Source organism: Lampetra fluviatilis, chromosome 67 (genome assembly GCF_964198595.1).
Source record: "Lampetra fluviatilis chromosome 67, kcLamFluv1.1, whole genome shotgun sequence".
NCBI classification, from domain to species: domain Eukaryota; kingdom Metazoa; phylum Chordata; class Hyperoartia; order Petromyzontiformes; family Petromyzontidae; genus Lampetra; species Lampetra fluviatilis.
Window position 1 is genome coordinate 6521211 of NC_136341.1, and position 25463 is coordinate 6546673.

A 25463-nucleotide genomic window follows, 5' to 3' on the forward strand; every position below is an offset into this window, starting at 1 on the left:
GGTGAGTGGGTGGGTGAGTGGGTGTGTGAGTGGGTGGGTGAGTGAGTGAGTGAGTGGGTGGGTGAGTGAGTGAGTGGGTGAGTGAGTGGGTGGGTGGGTGGGTTAGTGGATGAGTGAGTGAGTGAGTGGGTGAGTGAGTGAGTGGGTGGGTGGGTGGGTGAGTGAGTGAGTGAGTGGGTGAGTGAGTGAGTGAGTGGGTGAGTGGGTGGGTGGGTTAGTGGATGAGTGAGTGAGTGGGTGAGTGAGTGAGTGGGTGGGGGTGAGTGAGTGAGTGGGTGAGTGAGTGGGTGGGTGAGTGAGTGAGTGGGTGAGTGGGTGGGTGGGTTAGTGGGTGAGTGAGTGAGTGAGTGGGTGAGTGGGTGGGTGAGTGGGTGAGTGAGTGGGTGGGTGGGTGGGTGAGTGGGTGGGTGAATGGGTGAGTGATTGAGTGGGTAGGTGAGTGGATGTGTGAGTGGGTGGGTGGGTGAGTGAGTGAGTGGGTGAGTGAGTGAGTGAGTGGGTGAGTGAGTGAGTGGGTGGGTGGGTGGGTGGGTGAGTGAGTAAGTGGGTGGGTGAGTGGGTGAGTGGGTGGGTGGGTGGGTGAGTGGGTGGGTGGGTAAGTGAGTGAGTGAGTGGGTGGGTGAGTGGGTGGGTGGGTGGGTGAGTGGGTGGGTGGGTGGGTGGGTGAGTGGGTGGGTGGGTGGGTAGGTGAGTGAGTGAGTGAGTGGGTGGGTGAGTGGTTGGGTGGGTGGGTGGGTGAGTGGGTGAGTGGATGGGTGTGTGAGTGAGTGAGTGGGTGAGTGGGTGGGCGAGTGGATTTGTGTGTGAGTGGGTGGGCGAGTGAGTGGGTGAGGGGGTGAGTGAGTGAGTGGGTGGGTGGGTGGGTAATTGAGTGAGTGAGTGAGTGGGTGAGTGAGTGAGTGGGTGGGTGAGTGAGTGAGTGAGAGAGTGGGTGAGGGGGGTGAGTGAGTTAGTGCGTGGGTGGTTGGGTGAGTGGGTGGGTGGGTGGGTGGATGGGTGTGTGAGTGGGTGGGTGGGTGAGTGAGTGAGTGGGTTAGTGGGTGGGTTTGTGGGTGGGTGGGTGAGTGGGTGAGTGAGTGAGTGGGTGGGTGGGCGAGTGGGTGGGTGAGGTGAGTGGGTGGGTGAGTGAGTGGGTGAGTGAATGGGTGGGTGAATGGGTGAGTGGGTGGGTGAGTGGGTGGGCGAGTGGGTGAGTGGGTGTGTGAGTGAGTGGTTCGGTGAGTGGGTGGGTGGGTGGGTGAGTGGGTGGATGGGTGAGTGGATGAGTGGGTGAACGGGTGTGTGAGTGAGTGGGTGAGTGGGTGGGTGGGTGGGCGAGTGGATTTGTGTATGAGTGGGTGGGTGAGTGAGTGAGTGGGTGAATGTGTGAGTGAGTGGGTGGATGGCTGAGTGAGTGAATGTGTGGTTGGGTGGGTGGGTGAGTGAGTGGGTGAGTGGGTGGGTGAGTGAGTGAGTGAGTGGGCGAGTGGATTTGTGTGTGAGTGGGTGGGTGAGTGGGTGGGTGGGTGAATAGGTTAGTGTGTGAGTGAGTGGGTGGGTGAGTGAGTGAGTGACTGAGTGGGTGGGCGAGTGAGCGAGTGAGTGAGTGAGTGGTTGAGTGAACGAGCAGCTGGCTTCTATGCCACTTCACAGGTCTCTGCACCACTCTATGAGTCTCTGTGCCACTCTCTGACTCTCTGTGCCACTCTCTGACTCTCTGTGCCACTCTATGAGTCTCTGTGCCACTCTCTGACTCTCTGTGCCACTCTATGAGTCTCTGTGCCACTCTCTGACTCTCTGTGCCACTCTATGAGTCTCTGCACCACTCTATGAGTCTCTGTGCCACTCTCTGACTCTCTGTGCCACTCTATGAGTCTCTGTGACACTCTCTGACTCTCTGTGCCACTCTATGAGTCTCTGCGCCACTCTATGAGTCTCTGTGCCACTCTATGAGTCTCTGTGCCACTCTATGAGTCTCTGTGCCACTCTATGAGTCTCTGTGCCACTCTATGAGTCTCTGTGCCACTCTCTGAGTCTCTGCGCCACTCTATGAGTCTCTGCGCCACTCTATGAGTCTCTGCACCACTCTATGAGTCTCTGTGCCGCTCTATGAGTCTCTGTGCCACTCTATGAGTCTCTGTGCCAGTCTATGAGTCTCTGTGCCACTCTATGAGTCTCTGTGCCACTCTATGAGTCTCTGTGCCAGTCTATGAGTCTCTGTGCCAGTCTATGAGTCTCTGTGCCAGTCTATGAGTCTCTGCACCACTCTAAGGGCCTCTCTGCTACACGCCCACGTGTCTCTCTGTGCCACCGTCTCAGCCGGTCTGCAGGCGCCGTTCCAGGTGGTGCACTGTGAGGGTTACTCGCCCGGCTCGCAGCCTCGTCGCAGCATCCTCAGCAAGGAGCCCCACACGTGGAAGTTCTTCATCGCGGCAGTCGAGATCCTGTGGGACTACGGCGCCAGCCTGCAGGACTCGGCACCAGCGTGAGGACTGCAGGCACCGGCGGCGGCGGCGTCGTCGTCGTCGTCATTATCATCACCATCATCACCATCATCAACGTCATCATCAACGTCATCACCGCCATCACCATCATCATTATCATCATCATTATCATCATCATCGTCGTCGTCACCATCATCATCGCCATCATCGTCATCATTATCATTATCACCATCATCACCACCATCATCACCATCATCAACGTCATCACCGCCATCACCATCATCATTATCATCATCATTATCATCATCATCGTCGTCGTCGTCGTCATCATCATCATCGTCATCACCGTCATCATCATTATCACCGTCATCATCACCATCATCATCACCATCATCACCATCACCACCATCACCACCACCATCACCATCATCACCATCATCATCACCATCACCACCATCACAACCCCCACCATCATCACCACCACCACCATCACAACCATCACCACTACCACCATCATCACCACCACCATCACCACCAACATCATCACCATCATCACCATCATCACCATCACCCCCCCCCCCCCCCGTGACGATCTCCCGTGGTGGCAGGGAGCTGCGAGCGATGTACCTGCAGAACGGGCCTCAGCGCGTCGGCCGCTGGTACAAGAAGTCGATCTTCGTGCGCTACGAGGACGACTCATTCTCGGAGGAGGCGCAGATGGAGAAGGACGACTACCTGGGCATCCTGGGGCCAATCATCCGCGCCAACGTCAACGAGTTCGTTGAGGTGGGGATGGGCATCGTCACCATCGTCATTGTCGTCATCATCAGTAGCGTCATCGTCGTCATCAATAGCGTCATCGTCGTCATCAGTAGCGTCATCGTCATCATCAGTAGCGCCATCATCATCATTAGCGTCATCGTCGTCATCAGTAGCGCCATCGTCACCATCATCACCATCGTCATCGTCGTCATCAGTAGCGTCATCGTCATCATCAGTAGCGCCATCATCATCATTAGCGTCATTGTCGTCATCAGTAGCGCCATCGTCACCATCATCACCATCGTCATCGTCGTCATCAGTAGCGTCATCGTTATCATCACCATCATCATCAGTAGCGCCATCGTCATCAACATCATCAGTAGCGCCATCGTCACCATCATCACCATCGTCATCGTCTTCATCAGTAGCGCCATCATCATCAGTAGCGTCATCGTCGTCATCAGTAGCGCCGTCGTCATCAGTAGCTCCATCATCATCAGTAGCATCATCGTCATCGTCGTCATCAGTAGCGTCATCGTCATCGTCGTCATCAGTAGCGCCATCGTCATCAGTAGCGCCATCATCATCGTCATCAGTAGCGTCATCGTCATCAGTAGCGCCATCATCATCATCGTCATCAGTAGCGTCATCGTCAACGTTGTCATCAGTAGCGTCATCGTCATCGTCGTCATCAGTAGCGTCATCGTCATCAGTAGCGCCATCATCATCATCGTCATCAGTAGCTCCATCATCATCATCGTCATCAGTAGCGTCATCGTCATCAGTAGCGCCATCATCATCATCGTCATCAGTAGCTCCATCATCATCAGTAGCATCATCATCATCATCGTCATCAGTAGCGTCATCGTCATCAGTAGCGTCATCGTCATCGTCGTCATCAGTAGCGTCATCGTCACCATCGTCATCAGTAGCTCCATCATCATCAGTAGCGCCATCATCATCATCGTCATCAGTAGCTCCATCATCATCAGTAGCATCATCGTCATCGTCGTCATCAGTAGCTCCATCATCATCAGTAGCGTCATCGTCATCAGTAGCGCCATCATCATCATCGTCATCAGTAGCTCCATCATCATCAGTAGCATCATCGTCGTCATCAGTAGCGCCATCGTCACCATCATCACCATCGTCATCAGTAGCGCCATCATCATCAGTAGCATCATCGTCATCGTCGTCATCAGTAGCGCCATCGTCACCATCATCACCATCGTCATCAGTAGCTCCATCATCATCAGTAGCATCATCGTCGTCATCAGTAGCGCCATCGTCACCATCATCACCATCGTCATCAGTAGCGCCATCGTCACCATCGTCACCATCATCACCATCGTCACCATCGTCATCAGTAGCGCCATCATCATCAGTAGCATCATCGTCATCGCCGTCATCAGTAGCGCCATCGTCACCATCATCACCATCGTCATCAGTAGTGCCATCGTCACCATCGTCACCATCATCACCATCGTCACCATCGTCATCAGTAGCGTCATCGTCGTCATCATCACCATTGTCACCATCATCACCATCGTCACCATCGTCATCAGTAGCGTCATCGTCACCATCGTCATCATCGTCATCAGTCGCAACATCACCGCCATTGACACTTTCACCATCGTCAACATCAATACCATCACCAACATCAACATCATCGCCACCATGGTGGTGGTAGTAGTGGTGTTAGTGGTAGTGGTAGTAGTGGTGGTGGTGGTGTTAGTGGTGGTAGTGATGGTGGTGGTGCGAGTAGTGGTGTTAGTGGTGGTGTTAGTAGTGGGGGTGGTAGTAGTGGTGATAGTGGTGGTAGTAGTGGTGGTGTAAGTGGTGGTGGTAGTGCGGGTGTAAGTGGTGGTGGTGGTGTTAGTGGTGGTGTTAGTGGTGGTGGTGTTAGTGGTGGTGGTGTTAGTGGTGGTGGTGTAAGTGGTGGTGGTGGTGTTAGTGGTGGTGTTATTGGTGGTGTTAGTGGTGGTGTTAGTGGTGGTGGTGGTGGTGTTCGTCGTGGTGTAAGTGGTGGTGGTGGTGTTAGTGGTGGTGTTAGTGGTGGTGGTGGTGGTGTTCGTCGTGGTGTAAGTGGTGGTGGTGGTGGTGTTTAGTGGTGGTGGTAGTGGTAGTGCGGGTGTAAGTGGTGGTGGTGGTGTTAGTGGTGGTGTAAGTGGTGGTAGTGGTGGTGTTAGTGGTGGTGGTGTTAGTGGTGGTGTTAGTGGTGGTGGTGTTATTGGTGGTGTTAGTGGTGGTGTAAGTGGTGGTGGTGTTGTTGGTGGTGGTGTTAGTGGTGGTGTTAGTGTTGTTGTTAGTGGTGTTGTTAGTGGTGTTGTTGTTGTTAGTGTTGTTGTTGTTGGTGTTGTTGTTGGTGGTGGTGGTGGTTGACCGACATGATTCTGACCCTTATCTCCTCGTCCCCAGATCGTCTTCCTCAACTTGGCGTCACGGCCGCACTGCATCTACCCCTTTGGCATCCCCTTCCACAGCGAGTGGGGGCCTACAGACTGCTCCAACTCCAGTGAGACACTCACCAGCACTCACCACCACTCACCAACACTCACCAGCACTCACCACCACCACTCACCAGCACTCACCACCACTCACCAGCACTCACCACCACCACTCACCAGCACTCACCAGCACTCACCAACACTCACCACTCACCAGCACTCACCAACACTCACCACTCACCAGCACTCACCACCACTCACCAACACTCACCACTACTCACCAGCACTCACCACTCACCAACACTCACCACTACTCACCGGCACTCACCAACACTCACCACCACTCACCACTCACCAACACTCACCACTCACCAGCACTCACCACCACCACTCACCAGCACTCACCAGCACTCACCAACACTCACCACTCACCAGCACTCACCAGCACTCACCAACACTCACCACTACTCACCAACACTCACCACTCACCAGCACTCACCAGCACTCACCAACACTCACCACTACTCACCAACACTCACCACTCACCAGCACTCACCACCACTCACCAACACTCACCACTACTCACCAGCACTCACCACTCACCAACACTCACCACTACTCACCGGCACTCACCAACACTCACCACCACTCACCACTCACCAACACTCACCACTCACCAGCACTCACCACCACCACTCACCAGCACTCACCAGCACTCACCAACACTCACCACTCACCAGCACTCACCAGCACTCACCAACACTCACCACTACTCACCAACACTCACCACTCACTAACACTCACCACTACTCACAGGCACTCACCAACACTCACCACCACTCACCACTCACCAACACTCACCACTCACCAGCACTCACCACCACCACTCACCAGCACTCACCAGCACTCACCAACACTCACCACTACTCACCAGCACTCACCACTCACCAACACTCACCACCACTCACCACCACTCACCAACACTCACCACCCCCACTCACCACTACTCACCAGCACTCACCACTCACCACCACTCACCACTACTCATCACCACTCACCACTCACCACCACTACTCACCACCACCACTCACCACTACTCACCACTCACCACCACTCACCACCACCACTCACCACCACTCACCACTACTCACCACCACCACTCACCACCACCACTCACCACCACTCACCAGCACTTACCAGCACTCACCACCACTCACCACCACTCACCACTCACCACCACTCACCAGCACTCACCACTACTCACCACCACCACTCACCACCACCACTCACCACCACCACTCACCGCCACTCACCACAACTCACCACCACCACTCACCACCGTGGTGGCAGTTGCCACCATTAGGTTGTTTGGTTGGTTTGTGAGAACCCTTCACCACCCGACTGAGTGGGTGAGTGAGTGAATGGGTGAGTGAGTCGGTTAGTGAGTGGGTGAGTGAGTGAGTGAGTCGGTTAGTGAGTCGGTTAGTGAGTGGGTGAGTGGGTGGGTTAGTGAGTGGGTTAGTGAGTGAGTGGGTGAGTGAGTGAGCGGGTGAGTGAGTGGGTGAGTGGGTGAGTGGGTGAGTGAGTGAGTGGGTGAGTGAGTGAGTGGGTGAGTGAGTGAGTGGGTGAGTGGGTTAATGAGCAAGTGGGCGAGCGAGTGAGTGAGCTAGAAAATGAACGAATGAGTGAGTGAGCGAGTGATTTTGCGATCTAGCGAATGAACGAGTGAGCAAGCGAGCTAGCGAATGAGTGAGTGAGTAATGTAGCAAATGAGCGAGTGGGCGAGCGAAGCGAACGAGTGAGCGAGGTAAGTGAGCGAGCGAGTGAACGAGCGAGCGAACGAGCGAGCGAGGTAAGTGAGCGAGCGAGCGAGCGAGTGAACGAGCGAGCGAGCGAACGAGCGAGCGAGGTAAGTGAGCGAGTGAACGAGCGAGCGAACGAGTGAGCGAGGTAAGTGAGCGAGTGAACGAGCGAGCGAGTGAGCGAGCGAGCGAGCGAGCGAGTGAATAAACGAGCAAGCGTGCGAGCGAGCGAGTGAGAGAGCGATCTAGCGAATGAATAAGTGAGCGAGCGAGTGAGCGGGCGAGCGGGGCGAGCGAGCGAATGAACGAGTGAGAAAGTGAGAGAGCGAGCGATGTGAATGAATGAACGAGTGAGCGAGAGAATGAATGAGTGAGCGAGCAAGTGAGCGAGCGATCTAGCGAATGAACAAGTGAGCGAGCGAGCAACAGCCGGAGCCGAGCGTAACGAATAACACCCTACACACACACACACAGAGAGAGAGAGAGCGTGACCTTTAACCCGCCTCACCTGCCCCCCTCACCTGCCCAGGTGAGCACGTGTCCCCCGGCGCGAGCCGCACGTACCGCTGGAAGGTGGCTGACAGCGCTGGGCCCCGCGAGGGAGACCTGCGCTGCCTGACGGGCGCCTACGTGGGGGCCGTGGACATGGCGCGAGACGTCGCGTCGGGACTGCTGGGGCCACTCGTCATCTGCAAGCCGGACTCACTGAGCCCCATGGGGCGGCAGGTGACGGTGGGGGGGAGGGGGGGGAGGGGGGGGGGTGGGGAGGGGGAGGCACACCAGCACCAACGCGCCACTCCACCACCACCCCACCAACACCACTCCACCCCACCCCACCCATACCATACCCACCAACACCACTCCACCACTCCACCCCACCCATACCATACCCAGCCCACCACCACCACTCCACCACCCCACCAACACCACCCTTTCACTCCACCACTCCACCCCACCCCACCCACCCTACCCACCCCACCACCACCACACCACAACATCCACCCCAACCACCCCACCACCACCACCCCACAACACCCACCCCACCACCCCACCACCACACCACTCCACCTTACCCACCCATACCCTACCCACCCCACCAACACCACCCCACAACACCCACCCCACCACCCCACCACCACACCACTCCACCTTACCCACCCATACCCTACCCACCCCACCAACACCACCCTTCCACTCCACCACTCCACCCCACCCATATCATACCCACCCTACCACCACCACTCCGCAACACCCACCCCACCACCACCACCCCACCACCACCACCCCACCAACACCACCATTCCACCACCCCACCCCACCCACCCCTACCCACCCCACCACCACCACCCCACCTCACCCACCCTACCCCACCCACCCCACCCACCCCTACCCACCCTACCCACCCCACCCACCCCACCGACCCCTACCTACCCCCCACCCTGCGTTGACTGGGTCACGTAGCCCGCATGCCCGGCCACCGCATGCCCAAGCAGCTTCTGTTTGGCCGCATAGAGGGTGGGCGAGTGGGTGGGTGAGTGGGTGACACGGGCTAGAGAAGAGATGGAGCTGATGGGTGAGTGGGTGGGTGAGTGGGTGAGTGGGTGGGTGAGTGGGTGAGTGGGTGGGTGAGTGGGTGGCACGGGCTAGAGAAGAGATGGAGCTGGTGGGTGAGTGGGTGGGTGAGTGGGTGAGTGGGTGGGTGAGTGGGTGGGTGAGTGGGTGAGTGGGTGGGTGAGTGGGTGGCACGGGCTAGAGAAGAGATGGAGCTGATGGGTGAGTGGGTGGGTGAGTGGGTGAGTGGGTGGGTGAGTGGGTGAGTGGGTGGGTGAGTGGGTGGCACGGGCTAGAGAAGAGATGGAGCTGGTGGGTGAGTGGGTGGGTGAGTGGGTGAGTGGGTGGGTGAGTGGGTGGGTGAGTGGGTGAGTGGGTGGGTGAGTGGGTGGCACGGGCTAGAGAAGAGATGGAGCTGATGGGTGAGTGGGTGGGTGAGTGAGTGGGTGGGTGGGTGAGTGTGTGACACGGGCTAGAGAAGAGATGGGGTACAGCTGGTGGTGCATCTACCGGTCATCTCAGTCGGCCAACCCGTGGCACCTGCTGGGTCTGTCCCGTGACCTCCTGCTGCACCTAGCCTGGCACAGTAGGGGGGGCACAGTTGGTGGTGCACCTAGCCTGGCACAGGCGCCGCAGTGACGTCACCACCACTTAGTGGCGAATTTTCGGGTGTGGTTGTAATCACTGTTGTTGTTGTGGTTGTTGTTGTGGTGGTGGTGGTTGTTGTTGTTGTTGTGGTGGTGGTGGTTGTTGTTGTTGTTGTGGTGGTGGTGGTTGTTGTTGTTGTTGTTGTGGTGGTGGTGGTTGTTGTTGTTGTTGTGGTGGTGGTGGTTGTTGTTGTTGTTGTGGTGGTGGTGGTGGTTGTTGTTGTTGTTGTTGTGGTGGTGGTGGTGGTTGTTGTTGTTGTTGTGGTGGTGGTGGTTGTTGTTGTTGTTGTGGTGGTGGTGGTGGTTGTTGTTGTTGTTGTGGTGGTGGTGGCTGTGTCATCACGGTGGTTGTGGTAGTGGTGGTGGTGGCTGTGTAATCACGGTGGTTGTGGTTGTTGTGGTGGTGGTGGTGGTGGTGACCGTGCGTCATGCAGAAGCGCGTGGACGAGGAGTTGTTCACGCTCCACTCGGTCTACGACGAGAACCTGAGCTGGTACGCGGACGAGAACCAACGCAACTACACTCAGCGTGGTGGTGGTGGTGGCCCAGGTGGTGGTGGTGGCCCAGGTGGTGGCCCAGGTGGTGGTGGCCCAGGTGGCGGTGGTGGTGGTGGCCGTGGTGGCCCAGGTGGTGGTGGCCCAGGTGGTGGTGGTGGTGGTGGCCCAGGTGGTGGTGGAGCCGACGATGGTGGATACTACGAGTCTAATCTCATGGCCAGTGAGTGTCGCATCCTGCGTCTCATCCCGTGTCTCAGTGTCTCATCCCGTGTCTCATCCCGTGTCTCAGTGTCTCATCCCGTGTCTCACCCCGTGTCTCAGTGTCTCAGTGTCTCATCCCGTGTCTCACCCCGTGTCTCAGTGTCTCAGTGTCTCATCCCGTGTCTCAGTGTCTCAGTGTCTCATGCCGTGTCTCATGCCCTGTCTCAGTGTCTCATACCGTGTCTCACTCAGTGTCTCAGTGTCTCAGTGTCTCATCCCGTGTCTCAGTGTCTCAGTGTCTCATGCCGTGTCTCATGCCCTGTCTCAGTGTCTCAGTGTCTCATACCGTGTCTCACTCAGTGTCTCAGTGTCTCAGTGTCTCAGTGTCTCATCCCATGTCTCAGTGTCTCAGTGTCTCATGCCGTGTCTCATGCCCTGTCTCAGTGTCTCACCCCGTATCTCACCCCGTGTCTCAGTGTCTCAGTGTCTCACCCCGTATCTCACCCCGTGTCTCAGTGTCTCAGTGTCTCACCCCGTGTCTCACCCCGTGTCTCACCCTGTGTCTCACCCCGTGTCTCCTGTCCCCATCACCCCCCTCCCTCCCCCATACCTCACCCCTTGCCCACCACAGCCATCAACGGCTACGTGCACGGCCCCGTGGTGTCAGCCTGCCCGGACGTGCACATCATCTGGCACCTGCTGGGCCTCGGCTCGCAGGGCCTGCCGCTGCCCGTGGCCGTCGAGGGCCAGGCGCTCGCCACCAGCCACGGGGCCCAGCCCGGCGTCGCCCTCTACCCCGGCTCCTTCGACACCGTCATGTTCGCCACCACGCACATAGGTGATAGGTGGGGGGCGGTGGGGTGGGGGTGGTGGGCGGTGGTGGTGGTGGGGGTGGTGGTGGGAGTGGGGGTGGGGGTGGTGGTGGGGGGGGTGGCGGTGGTGGTGGCGGTGGTGGTGGTGAGGGTGGTGGTGGGGGAGGGGTGGGGGGGTGGTGGTGGTGGGGGTGGTGGTGGGGGTGATGGTGGCGGTGGTGGTGGTGGGGGCGGTGGGGGTGGTGGGGGTGGTGAGGGTGGTGGTGGTGAGGGCGGTGGTGGTGGTGGTGGGGGTGGTTAGGGCGGTGGGGGGTGGTGGTGGCGGCGGTGACGGTGGCGGCGGCGGTGGCGGTGGGGGTGATGGTGGTGGTGGTGGCGGTGGTGGTGGTGGTGGTGGTAGTGGTGACGGTTGTGGTGGGGTTGGTGGTGGTGGTGGGGGTGATGGTGGTGGCGGTGGCGGTGGTGGTGGTGGTGGTGGTGGTAGTGGTGACGGTTGTGGTGGGGTTGGTGGTGGTGGTGGGGGTGGTGGTGGTGGCGGTGGCGGTGGTGGCGGCGGTGGTGGTGGTGGTGGTGGTGGCTGCAGTGGTAGCAGCGTGGATCACACGGCTCAAGGCTCTTTCGCTACCCCCCCCCCCCGCCCCTCCCCCCCCCCCTCAGGCCGCCACCCATTTGGCTACCTGGGCGACGACGTGCATCTGTCGGGGATGCGCGGATTCCTCACCGTGGAGGCCTGCGACGAGGAGGTTGACGGGAGCGACACCGACTCCTCAGCCGTCTGGGTCCTTCCCGGCAAGTCCATCGACTCCTCCTCCTCCGACTCCTCCTCCTCCGCGGGGAACGCCGGCGACTCGGAGCGTTTCTCTTCCAAGCCGGTGCCACCTCCCGCCGCTCTTCCCGCGAATTCTCCCAACGAGTTCTGCGACATCTTCCCGGACGCCTGCGGCGGCGGCGGCGGCGAGCCGCTCAACCCGCGCTCCTCCGGCGGCGGACGTCCCTTGCGGCGCACGGCCGCAGCAGCCGCCGCCGCCGGCGTCGTCCGGGAGATCAAGAAGTTCCGTAAAGGAAGGCTCAGCAAGCGGCCGCCGTCGCCGCCGCCGCCGCCGGCAGTGCCGCTGTCGGACGCGGACGACGAGGAGCTGAAGAAGGCGCTGGGGAAGGGGGCGGACGGGGCGGGAGACGAGCGAGGGTTGGGGGGGGGCACGGCGGTCCACGTGGGAGACGACTATTACACGGACGGGGGAGGAGATGAAATAGGAGGGGTAGTAGCAGGAGGAGGAGGAGCGGTAGGAGCCGTAGGAGGAGGAGAAGGAGGAGGAGGAGTGGTAGGAGCGGTAGGAGAAGTAGTAGCGGTAGGAGGGGTAGGAGGGGTAGTAGGAGTAGTAGCAGGAGGGGTAAGTCCGTCCGCCAACGCCACCGCAGCTCCGGGCGGCGGCTCTCCCACCGGACTGCCGACCACCGGGCCACCGTCACGGCCATCGGAGGCAGAGGCGGAGGCCCGCGGGGACATGAGCGTCATTGAACGGCGATGCGCGCAGTCCACCGGCGGCTCCTGTGGCCTGGCAAAGCAGCCGCGCGACGGGCCGCCGATGCCGGCGGGCGACGGTCAGCCGATGCCGGCGGGCGACGGCGATGGGGCCATGCCGGGGGAGGTCCCGGGGCCCTCTGGAGAGGACGCGGGTTACGGTGGTGGAGGCGACGGTGGCGGTGGCGGTGGCGGTGGTGGTGCGGTGGTGCCGGAGCTCAGGATTGTGCCGCTTGACACGGCGCAGGCCGTCGTTGAGCTGGGATTGACGGCGGGGGCTGAGCGAGGAGGTGGAGGAGGTGGAGGTGGAGGAGGTGGAGGTGGAGGAGGTGGAGGAGGAGGATGGCGGCTGAAGAGAGAAAATGCGGTTGAGGCGGAATCGGCGAAGCGACCGCCATCGTCACGGCCACCATCGCCACGACTACCATCATCATCATCACCAGCATCAAAAGCACCATCATCACGGCCACCATCACCACGACCACCATCATCACCACCATCACCAGCACCACCACTATCATCACGACCAACATCGCGATCACAACCATCATCACGACCACCATCAACACGACATCAATCACCAGGACCACCATCATCACCACCATCATCACCACCACAACCATCATCACGACCAACGCCACCATCATCACGACCACAACCATCATCACGACCAACACCACCATCGTCACGACCATCACCACAACCCTCATCACGACCACCACAACCATCATCACAACCACCACAACCACAATCATCATCACAACCACCACCACCATCGTCACGACCACCACAACCATCATCACAATCACAACCACCACAACCATCATCACGACCACCATCACCATCATCACGACCACCACAACCATCATCACAATCACAACCACCACAACCATCATCACGATCACCACCATCACCACTATCATCATCACAACCATCATCACGATCACCACCATCACCACAACCATCATCACGATCATCACTATCATCATCACTACCACCACAGCCACCATCACGACCACCGTCACCACCATCACCGCCACCATCATCACCACCACCATCGTCACCACCATCACCACAGCCACCATCAGCACCACCACCACCACCACCATCGTCACCACCACCATCACCACCACCGTCATCAGCACCACCACCGCCATTGCCAGCCATCGTGGCCGACTGGCCTGCTGACGATCCCCACGCGAGCGACACCATCCAGCTGCGCTCCGGCCACGGCAAGCCGGGCGGCGGTGCCGGGGGTCGGGTGGTGGAGGGCGCTCTTCCCGGTGACATTCCGGAGTCGGACTACGACTACGGCCGCGACGGAGCGGGTACGGCGGCGAGCGACTCGCCGGGACGCATTTCCGTCGGTTGTCGTTTCGTATTTCTCAGTGTTCACTGTCGGAGGCCTCTCATAGGCTCCAATGTTAAAGTCTCCCATAGACTTCAATGTTAAAGGCCTCCATTAGCCGACAATGTTAAAGCCTCCCATATACTCCAATGTCAAAGTCTCCCATAGACGACACTGTTAAAAGCTTCCATAGATGTCACTGTTAAAGGCCTCCAATAGACTTCCATGTTAAAGGCCTCCAATAGACTTCAATCTTAAAGTCTCCCATAGACTTCAATGTTAAAGTTTCCCATAGACTCCAATGTTAAATCCTCCATAGACTTCAATGTTAAAAGCCTCCCATAGACTCCAATGTTAAAGTTTCCCATAGACTCCAATATTACAAGCCTCCATTAGACTTCAATGTTAAAGTTTCCCATAGACTCTAATGTTAAGGTCTCCCATAGACTTCAATGTTAAAGTCTCCCATAGACTCCAATGTTACAAGCCTCCATTAGACTTCAATGTTAAAGTTTCCCATAGACTCCAATGTTAAGGTCTCCCATAGACTTCAATGTTAAAGTCTCCCATAGACTCCAATGTTACAAGCCTCCATTAGACTTCAAAGTTAAAGTCTCTCATATACTTCAAAGTTAAAGTCTCCCATAGACTTCAATGTTAAAGGCTCCCATAGACTTCACTGTTAAAGTCTCCCATAGACTTCAATGTTAAAGGCTCCCATAGACTTCAATGTTAAGTGCCTCCCATAGACTTCAATGTTAAGTGCCTCCCATAGACGTAATGTTAAAAGTCTCTCATAGACTTCAATGTTAAAGGCCTCCCATAGACTTCAATGTTAAAGTCTCCAATAGACTTCAATGGTAAATGCCTCCCATAGACTTCACTGTTAAAAGCCTCCCATAAACTTCAATGTTAAAGTCTCCCATAGACTTCACTGTTAAGTGCCTCCCATAGACTTAATCTTAAAGGCTCCCATAGACTTCACTGTTAAAGTCTCCCATAGACTTCACTGTTAAAGGCTCCCATAGACTTCAATGTTAAAGGCTCCCATAGACTTCACTGTTAAAGGCTCCCATAGACTTCACTGTTAAAGGCTCCCATAGACTTCAATGTTAAAGTCTCCCATAGACTTCACTGTTAAGTGCCTCCCATAGATTTCAATGTTACATACCTCCCATAGACTTAATCTTAAAGGCTCCCATAGACTTCACATCAAGCTCCCATGGGGGAGCGCGGTTTGGCCAGCGAGTCGTGGTGCGATTTAGGGGTCAGGCGGACGAGGTCAGGGCGGCTAATCCCCTAAACAACAACAACAACGACGATGTTGAGTCCATCACCACCGGCGCTCCATCGCAGGTGGTGGTGATGGTGGCGGAGGAGCAGGATCCGGGCCCAAGCTGGATCCCCGCAGTCTCCTCGACTCCAACGTACGCTCCTACTACATCGCCGCCGTCGAAATCATCTGGGACTACCACGCTGGTGGCGGCGCTGGTGGCGGCGGTGGTGGCAGCGGTGGTGGCGTTGGTGGTGGTGGTGGTGGCGGTGGTGGTGGTGGCAGGACGTACAAGAAGGCGGTGTACCGCGCCTACACGGACGGGAGCTTCACCACGCCCGTGCCGCGCACCGATGCCGAGACTCACCTGGGCATCCTGGGACCTCTCATCAAGGCCGAGGTCAAGGATCTTGTCCACGTGAGTCCCTGCGTCTCCTGCGTACGTGTGTGTGTGTGTCTGTGTGTGTGTATGTGTGTCTGTACCGGGGGAATTTCCATTTGGTACAGATATAATGGGAGGCTGATCGACGCCCGGGTGCGATCAAGGGATGGCTCCCTATTGGTCAACCACGTTATGTATGCCGATGATTTGGTAATAGCTGCTCATTCAGAAGAGGAGTTGGAGACGCTGCTGCTGAGACTGGAGCGTGCCTCTAAGAGGTGGGGCCTTACCATCAGCCCCACCAAAACTAAGCACCTGCCTGGGTATTTTGTACCATCGGGCACTCCGCCCCCACAACTCCCAATCGGTGATGGGGCAGTTGTGGAGAGAGTAGAGAGTTTCCCATACCTGGGCAGTGTGCTCATGACCGGCTCCAGTTTATCAGCAGAGGTCTCACTCCGAATCAGTCGAGCGGCAATATCTTTTCATCGGTTGCGTAACGCTGTGTGGAAGCTACCTGGTCTGTCGCTCCGCACGAAGCTTCAGGTCTTCTCGGCCACGGTCATTCCCTCCCTTCTCTATGCTTGCGAAACGTGGACCCCCCTAGTGGAGCATCTTCGCCGGTTGGAAACATTTAGGCTGGCCTGCCTACGATCCATCCTGGGTTTAACCAGGCTGGATTGTGTGAGGAGCTCACAAGTCCTTGAAAGATCTGGGCAAAGTCCCATCAGTGAGCTCCTCCGGCAGGCAAGGCTGCGTTGGCTGGGTCATGTAGCCCGCATGCCCAGCCACCGCATGCCTAAACAGCTTTTGTTCGGCCGGATCGAGGGGGCTAAACGGGCGCGGCACGGGCTAGAGAAGAGATGGAGTGATGTGGTACAGGAGGACGTGGAGCTGAGTGGACTTGCCGATGACTGGTACCAGCGGTGTCAAGATCGGCCTCAGTGGAGGAGGCTCGTGAAGGACGCTACTGGGCAGTTGGAGGCAGTCGCCCTCCAACAACAACGGAGGGCGGAGGAGCGACGCTCACAACAACGAGCGGAGCGCCGGGTGGCTAAAGCACAGCAAGTTGGCACAGTAGGGGGCACAGGTGGTGCATCAGCCAGTCATCTCGGTCATCTCGGTCAGTCGACCCGTGGCACCTGCTGGGTCTGCCCCGTGACCTCCTGCCAGCGGGCGTTCGACGCTTCACGTGGCCTCAGGGTGCACTTGGCCTGGCACAAGCGTCGTGGTGACGTCACCGTCACTTAGTGGCGAATGGCGGTTGTTGTTGTTGTTGTGTGAGACGCTGCGTGTGTGTCTGTGTGTGTGTGTGAGACGCTGTGTGTGTGTGTCTGTGTGTGTGTGAGACGCTGTGTGTGTGTGTGTGAGACACTGTGTGTGTGTGTGTGTCTGTGTGTGTGTGTGTGAGACGCTGTGTGTGTGTCTGTGTGTGTGTGTGTGAGACGCTGCGTGTGTGTATGTGTGTGTGTGACGCTGAATCTGTGTGTGTGTGTGAAACGCTGCGCGTGTGTGTGTGAGACGTTGCGTCTGTGTGTGTGTGAGACGCTGCGTCTGTGTGTGTATGTGTGTGTCTGTGTGTGTGTGAGACGCTGCGTGTGTGTGTCTGTGTGTGTGTGTGTCTGTGTTTGTGTGTGTGAGACGCTGCGTGTGTGTGTGTGTGTCTGTGTGTGTTTGTGTGTGTCTGTGTGTGTGTGAGACGCTGCGTGTGTGTGTGTGTCTGTGTGTCTGTGTGTGTGAGACGCTCCATCTGTGTGTGTGTGAGAGAGAGAGAGTTTGGGTCTCTGTGTATCTCTGTGTCTGTGTGTGAGAGTCTGCGTCTCTCTCTCTCGGTGTCTCTGTGTCTGTGTGTGTCAAAGTCTGTGTCTCTGTGTGTGTGTGTGTCTGTGTGTGTATGTGAGAGTGTAGGTCTCTCTCTCGGTGTCTCTGTGTCTGTGTGTGTCAAAGTCTGTGTCTCTGTGTGTGTGTGTGTGTCTGTGTGTGTATGTGAGAGTGTAGGTCTCTCTCTCTCGCTCTCTGTGTCTTTCTGTCTGTGTGTGAGAGAGAGTCTGCGTCTCTCTGTGTGTGTGGCAATCTGCATCTCTCTGTGTGTATGTGTTAGAGTCTGCGTCTCTCTCTGTCTCTGCGTGTGTATGTGAGAGTGTAGGTCTCTCTGTGTGTCTATGTCTGTGTCACTGTGTGTGTGATCGAGTCTGCGTCTCTCTATGGGTCTCTATGTCTCTCTATGGGTCCCTATCTGCCTCTTTGTCTCGTCTTTATGGGTCTCGATCTATCTCTATGCCTTCGGAGTATTTGTCGGCTACTATCAATGCCCACGTGATGATGACAATGATGATATCAGCCGCTTCGTTGACCTATCCGTTGGTGATAGCCAGGGTCGTTTCCGAAAGAAAGGAGATACACAGTATCTCAGTGGGGCCTTACCTGGTAAACTTAAACATAGATTAATGGTGAACCCACTGAGAGAGAGAGAGAGACACCCAGACCCAGGGCTCGAACCCAGCCTCTCAGTGTCTCTGACACGGCCATCGTGAGCCCACTGAGAGAGAGACACCCAGACCCAGGGCTCGAACCCAGCCTCTCAGTGTCTCCGACTGGGTCGACCCAGGGGAGGCCAAGGACCGGATCAGGTCACCGGTGTCACCCGTGAGCGGGAATCAAACTCGGATCGCCGGTTTCGTAGTGCATCGTAGCGCTAACCACTACACTGCCGCTCACCCCCCCCCCCCCACACACACCCCACACACACCCCACACACAACCCACACACCCCCCCCCCCACACACCCCCTCCCCCCACACACACCCCCCCCTCCCCCCCTCCCCCCAGGTGACCTTCAAGAACATGGCTTCGAGGCCTTTCGGCTTCCAGGCGCTGGGTCTGACCCTGCGCTCGGGCGACGACTCGGAGCCCGTGTCTCCGGGCGAGGTGCGCCGCCTCGTCTACGTGGTGGCCACCGACGCCGTCAGCCGCCAGGGCAACCGGCAGCTCGAGGACTGCTGCACGTGGCCCTACTTCTCCAACGTCGACCGGGTGGGTGGTGGTGGTGGTGGGTGGGTGGTGGTGCTGGGTGTGGGTGGTGGTGCTGGGTGGGTGGGTGTGGTGGGGCTGGGTGGGTCTTGTGGGTGGGGTGGAGTTGGAGTGGGTGTGGGTGGTAGGTGGGTGTGGGTGGTGGTGCTGGGTGGGTGTGGGTGGGGTGGGTGCGGGTGGTGGGTGGGTGTGGGTGGTGGTGCTGGGTGGGTGTTGTGGTGGGGCTGGGTGGGGTGGAGTTGGGTAGGTGTGGGTGGGTGTGGGTGGTGGTGCTGGGTGGGTGGGTGTTTTGGGTGTGGGTGGTGGGGCTGGGTGGGTGTTGTGGGGTGGGGCTGGGTGGGTGTGGGTGGGTTGTGCGGCTGGGTGGGTGTGGTGGAGCTGGGTGGGTGTGGGTGGTGGAGCTGGGTGGGTGTGGGTGGTGGGGCTGGGTGGGTGTTGTGGGTGGGTGGGTGGGTGGGTGTGGGTGGTGGTGCTGGGTGGGTGGGTGTTGTGGGTGGGTGGGGTGGGTGGGTGTGGGTGGTGGGGCTGGGTGGGTGGGTGTTGTGGGTGGGTGGGGTGGGTGGGTGTGGGTGGTGGGGCTGGGTGGGTGGGTGGGGTGGGTGGGTGTGGGTGGTGGGGCTGGGTGGGTGGGTGTTGTGGGTGGGTGGGGTGGGTGGGTGTGGGTGGTGGTGCTGGGTGGGTGGGTGTTGTGGGTGGGTGGGGTGGGTGGGTGTGGGTGGTGGTGCTGGGTGGGTGGGTGTTGTGGGTGGGTGTGGGTGGTGGGGCTGGGTGGGTGGGTGGGTGTTGTGGTGCTGGGTGGGTGGGTGTTGTGGGTGGTGGGGCTGGGTGGGGTGGTGCTGGGTGGGTGTTGTGGGTGGTGGTGCTGGGTGGGTGTGGGTGGTGGGGCTGGGTGGGTGGTGGGGCTGGGTGGAGTTGGTGTGGGTGGTGGTGGTGGGTGGGTGTTGTGGGTGGGGTAGAGTTGGGGTGGGTGTGGGTGTGGGTGGTGGGGCTGGGTGGGTGGGGTGTGGGTGGGTGTTGTGGGTGGTAGTGCTGGGTGGGTGGTGGGGCTGGATGGGTGGGTGTTGTGGGTGGTGGTGGGGCTGGGTGGGTGGGGCTGGGTGGATGGGTGTTGTGGGGCTGGGTGGGAGTGGGTGGTGGGGCTGGGTGGGTGTGGGTGGTGGTGCTGGGTGGGTGGGGTGTGGGTGGTGGGGCTGGGTGGGTGTTGTGGGTGGGTGTGGGTGGGGCTGGCTGGGTGGGTGTTGTGGGTGGGGTGGAGTTGAGGTGGGTGTGGGTGGTAGTGCTGGGTGGGTGTTGTGGTGGGGCTGGGTGTGGGTGGGGCTGGCTGGGTGGGTGTTGTGGGTGGGGTGGAGTTGTGGTGGGTGTGGGTGGTGGTGCTGGGTGGGTGGGTGTTGTGGGTGGGGTGGAGTTGGGGTGGGTGTGGGTAGTGGTGTGGGATGGGAGGGGTGTGGTTGGTGGGGTGTTGGTGGTCTATGTGTCTCTGTGTGAGTCTATGGCTCTCTGTGTGAGTCTATGGCTCTCAGTGTGTGTCAATGGCTTTCTGTGTGAGTCTATGGCTCTCTGTTTGAGTCTATGGCTCTGTCTGAGTCTATGAGTCTCTGTGTGAGTCTATGTGTCTGTGTTAGTCTATGGCTCTCTGTGTGAGTCTATGGGTCTCTGTCTGAGTTTATGGGTCTCTGTGTGAGTCTATGGCTCTCTGTGTGAGTCTTTGGGTCTCTGCATGAGTCTATGGGTCTCTTCATGAGTCTATGGGTCTCTGCATGAGTCTATGGGTCTCTGCGTGAGTCTAGGGGTCTGTGCGTAAGTCTATGGGTCTCTGCGTGAGTCTATGGGTCTCTGCGTGAGTCTATGGGTCTCTGCGTGGGTCTATGGGTCTCTGTGTGAGTCTATGGGGCTCTGTGTGAGTCTATGGGTCTCTGCGTGAGTCTATGGGTCTCTGCGTGGGTCTATGGGTCTCTGTGTGAGTCTATGGGGCTCTGTGTGAGTCTATGGGTCTCTGCGTGAGTCTATGGGTCTCTGCGTGGGTCTATGGGTCTCTGTGTGAGTCTATGTGTCTCTGTGTGAGTCTATGTCTCTCTGTGTGAGTCTATGTCTCTCTGCGTGAGTCTATGGGTCTCTGTGTGAGTCTACGGGTCTCTGTGTGACTCTATGGCTCTCTGTGTGAGTCTATGGGTCTCTGTGTGAGTATATGAGTCTCTGTGTGAGTCTATGGGTCTCTGTGTGAGTCTATGAGTCTCTGTGTGAGTCTACGGGTCTCTGTGTGAGTCTATGGATCTTTGTGTGAGTCTATGGGTCTCTGTATGGGTCTATGGGTCTCTGTGTGAGTCTATGGGTCTCTGTGTGAGTCTATGGGTCTCTGTGTGAGTCTACGGGTCTCTGTGTGACTCTATGGCTCTCTGTGTGAGTCTATGTGTCTCTGTGTGAGTCTGTGGGTCTCTGTGTGAGTCTATGAGTCTCTGTGTGAGTCTATGAGTCTCTGTGTGAGTCTATGGGTCTCTGTGTGAGTCTATGGGTCTCTGTGTGACTCTATGGCTCTCTGTGTGAGTCTATGGGTCTCTGTGTGAGTCTATGGGTCTCTGTGTGAGTCTATGAGTCTCTGTGTGAGTCTATGGGTCTCTGTGTGAGTCTATGAGTCTCTGTGTGAGTCTACGGGTCTCTGTGTGAGTCTATGGATCTTTGTGTGAGTCTATGGGTCTCTGTATGGGTCTATGGGTCTCTGTGTGAGTCTATGGGTCTCTGTGTGAGTCTACGGCTCTCTGAGTGAGTCTATGGCTCTCTGCGTGAGTCTATGGCTCTCTGCGTGAGTCTATGGCTCTCTGCGTGAGTCTGAGTCTCTGTGTGGGTCTATGGGTCTCTGTGTGAGTCTGAGTCTCTGTCTGAGTCTATGGCTCTCTGTCTTAGTCTACGGCTCTCAGCGTGAGTCTATGGGTCACCCTGCACACCCTCCCCAGGAGCGAGACCTCCACTCGGGCCTGCTGGGCTTGGTGCTCACGTGTCGCGAGGGGGCTCTGGCCCCCTCACCGCCACCGCCCCCCCGGCGCGCCGCCCGGCTCCCGGCGGCGCCGGGAGGCGGTGCTGGTGCTCACCGAGTTCCGCGAGGCGCTCAGCTGGTACCCGCAGGAGGACGGGGGGGCAGACTCCGTGGTGTATGGTGGGTCGCTCACCGGTGGCGCGCTCGCCCGCTCGCTCGCTCGCCCGCCCGCTCACCCGCCCACCCGCTCGCTCGCTGACCCGCTCTCTCACCCGCTCACCCACCCGCTCACCCGCCCGCCCGCTCGCTCGCTCACCCGCTCTCTCACCCGCTCTCTCTCCGCTCACCCACCCGCTCACCCACCCGCTCACCCGCTCTCTCCCCGCTCGCTGACCTGCTCGCCCGCTTCGCTCGCTGACCCGCTCTCTCACCCGCTCACCCACCCGCTCACCCACCCGCTCACCCGCTCTCTCCCCGCTCGCTGACCAGCTCGCCCGCTCGCTCGCTCACTTGCTCACTCACCCGCTCGCTGACCTGCTCGCCCCGCTCGCTCGCTGACCCGCTCTCTCACCCGCTCACCCACCCGCTCACCCGCCCGCCCGCTCGCTCGCTCACCCGCTCTCTCACCCGCTCTCTCCCCGCTCGCTGACCAGCTCGCCCGCTCGCTCGCTCACTTGCTCACTCACCCGCTCGCTGACCTGCTCGCCCGCTCGCTCGCTCACTCGCTCACTCACCCGCTCGCTCGCCCGCTCGCTCACTCACCCGCTCGCTCACTTCGCTCGCTCACCCACTCACCCACCCGCTCTTTCACTTGCTCATCCGCTCGCTCACCCCGCTCACTCACTCGCTCACTCACTCGCTCACTCACTCACCCTTGAATCACTCGCTCGCTCACTCTCTCACCCGCTCATTCACTCACTCACTCACCCACTCACTCACTCGCTCTCCCGCTCATTCACCCGTTCGCTCACTCACTCACTTGCTCACCCGCTCTCTCACTCGCTCGCTCACACGCTCACCCACTCGCTCACTCACTCACTCACTCACTCGCTCACTCACTCGCTCGCTCACCTGCTCACTCACTCGCTCGCTCACCCGCTCACCCACTCACTCACTCGCTCACTCACTCGCTCGCTCACCTGCTCACTCACTCGCTCGCTCACCCGCTCACCCACTCACTCACTCGCTCACTCACTCGCTCACTCACTCACTCACTCGCTCACCTGCTCACTCACTTGCTCGCTCACTTCGCTCACCCACTCACTCACTTGCTCACTCACTCACCCGCTCACTCACTCGCTTACCCTCTCCACACCTCAGTCGTAATTTAAATGTAATCTGCGTGTAACATGTAACATGATTGTAATCTGTAATCTGAATGTAATCTGCCATTGGATTGTCACCTGCAATATGGGTGTAATCTCTGCGTGCAATGACATTTCAACGTAGAATGTGGATATCATCTGCGATGTGTAACGTGGCCACGATGTGTAACCTGCAGCGGTGAACGGGATGGTGGCACCGCGCTCACCTCTCCTGGTGATGTTCACCGGGGAGGAGGTCGCGTGGCACGTGCTGGCCATGGGCAAGGTGCCAGGCGCGGTGCACGGACTCCACTTCCACGGACACACGGTGCACACCCAGTCACTCAGCCACGGCCACCGCACCGACAGCGTGAGGCTACACGCAGGTGAGTCGTCGCTCGCTCGCTTCGCCTCGCTCGCTCACTCACCTACTCGCTCGATCAATCACTCACTCGCTCGCTCACTCACTCACTCACCCGCTCACTCACCTACTCGCTCACTTCGCTCACTCACCTACTCGCTCGATCAATCACTCACTCACTCGCTCGCTCACTCACTCACTCACTCGCTCACTCACCTACTCGCTCACTTCGCTCACTCACCTACTCGCTCGCTCACTCACCTACTCGCTCAATCACTCACTCACTCACTCGCTCACTCACCTACTCGCTCACTCACCTACTCGCTCACTCGCTCACATCACCTACTCGCTCGCTCACTCACTCGCTCGCTCGCTCACTCACTCACCTACTCGCTCACTCGCTCACTCACCTACTCGCTCGCTCACTCACTCGCTCGCTCGCTCACTTCACTCACCTACTCGCTCACTCGCTCACTCACCTACTCGCTCGATCAATCACTCACTCGCTCACTCACTCACTGAATCGCTCGCTCACTCACTTTCTCGCTGACTCATTGAATCGCTCGCTCACTCACTCACTTCACTGATCGCTCGCTCACTCACCCACCCACTAACCCACCGACTCACTCACTCACCCACTCACTAACCCACTCACTCACCCACTCACCCACTCACTCACCCACTCACTAACCCACTCACTCACTCACTCACCCACCCACTCACTCACTCAACCACCCACCCACTCACTCACTCACTCACCCACCCACCCACCCACTCACTCATACCACCCACCCACTCACCCACCCACTCACTCACTCACCCACTCACCCACCCACTCACTCACTCACCCACTCACTCAACCACCCCTCACTCACTCACCCACTCACTAACCCACTCACTCACTCACTCACCCACTCACTAACCCACTCACTCACCCACTCACTCACTCGCTAACACTCTCGCTCACTCACCCACTCACTAACCCACTCACTCACCCACTCACTCACTCACTCACTCACTCACTCACCCACCCACCCACTCACCCACCCACTCACTCACCCACCCACTCACCCACTCACCCACCCACTCACTCACCCACCCACTCACTCACTCACCTACTCACCCACTCACTCAACCACCCACTCACTCACTCACCCACTCACTAACCCACTCACTCACTCACTCACCCACTCACTAACCCACTCACTCACCCACTCACTCACTCGCTAACACTCTCGCTCACTCACCCACTCACTAACCCACTCACTCACCCACTCACTCACTCGCTAACACTCTCGCTCACTCACCCACTTTCTCACTGACTCACTGAATTGCTCGCTCACTCACTCACTCCACTGATCGCTCGCTCACCTACTCGCTCAACCACCCACCCACTCACCCACCACCCACTCACCCACCCACTCACTCACCCACCCCACTCACTCACCCACCCACTCACTCACCCACCCACCCACTCACTCACTCACCCCACCCACCCACTCACCCACCCCACCCACTCACTCACCCACCCACTCACCCACATCACTCACCCACTCACTCACTCACTCACCCACCCACTCCACTCACTCCACATCACTCACCCACCCCACTCACTCACACACCCACCCACTCACTCACCCACCCACCCAGCCACCCTACCACTCACTCACTCACTCACACCTACTCACCCACCCACTCACTCACCCACTCACTCACCCACCCACTCACTCACTCACCCACTCACTCACTCACTCACCCACCCACCCACTCACCCACTCACCCACTCACTCACCTACTCACCCACCCACTCACCACCCACTCACTCACCCACCCACCCACTCACTCACTCACTCACTCACCACCACCCACCACTCACTCACCCACTCCACTCACTCACCCACCCACCCCACTCACCCACACCACTCACTCACTCACTCACCACCCACCCACCCACTCACTCACCCACCACCACTCACTCACCCACCCACCCACCCATCACTCACTCACTCACCCACTCACTCACTCACCACCCACCACTCACCTCACTCACCCACCCACTCACTCACCCACTCACCACCCACTCACCCACCCACTCACTCACCCACCCACTCACCTCACTCACACCACTCACTCA

The 25463-nt window shown here is 58.3% G+C and overlaps 1 protein-coding gene across 1 annotated transcript in view; it reads left to right on the plus strand.

The window, feature by feature from the left end:
• Positions 1–25463, plus strand: part of LOC144952376 (coagulation factor V-like) — a 57326-nt gene that overhangs the window by 14476 nt on the left and 17387 nt on the right. Inside the window, 13 exon segments of the mRNA XM_078882766.1 lie at positions 2299–2464; positions 3032–3209; positions 5604–5700; positions 7964–8160; positions 10067–10349; positions 10962–11168; positions 11800–12969; positions 13003–13992; positions 15369–15703; positions 18496–18699; positions 21645–21719; positions 21721–21844; positions 23166–23354. Coding sequence (XP_078738892.1) covers positions 2299–2464; positions 3032–3209; positions 5604–5700; positions 7964–8160; positions 10067–10349; positions 10962–11168; positions 11800–12969; positions 13003–13992; positions 15369–15703; positions 18496–18699; positions 21645–21719; positions 21721–21844; positions 23166–23354 — 4215 coding nt within the window.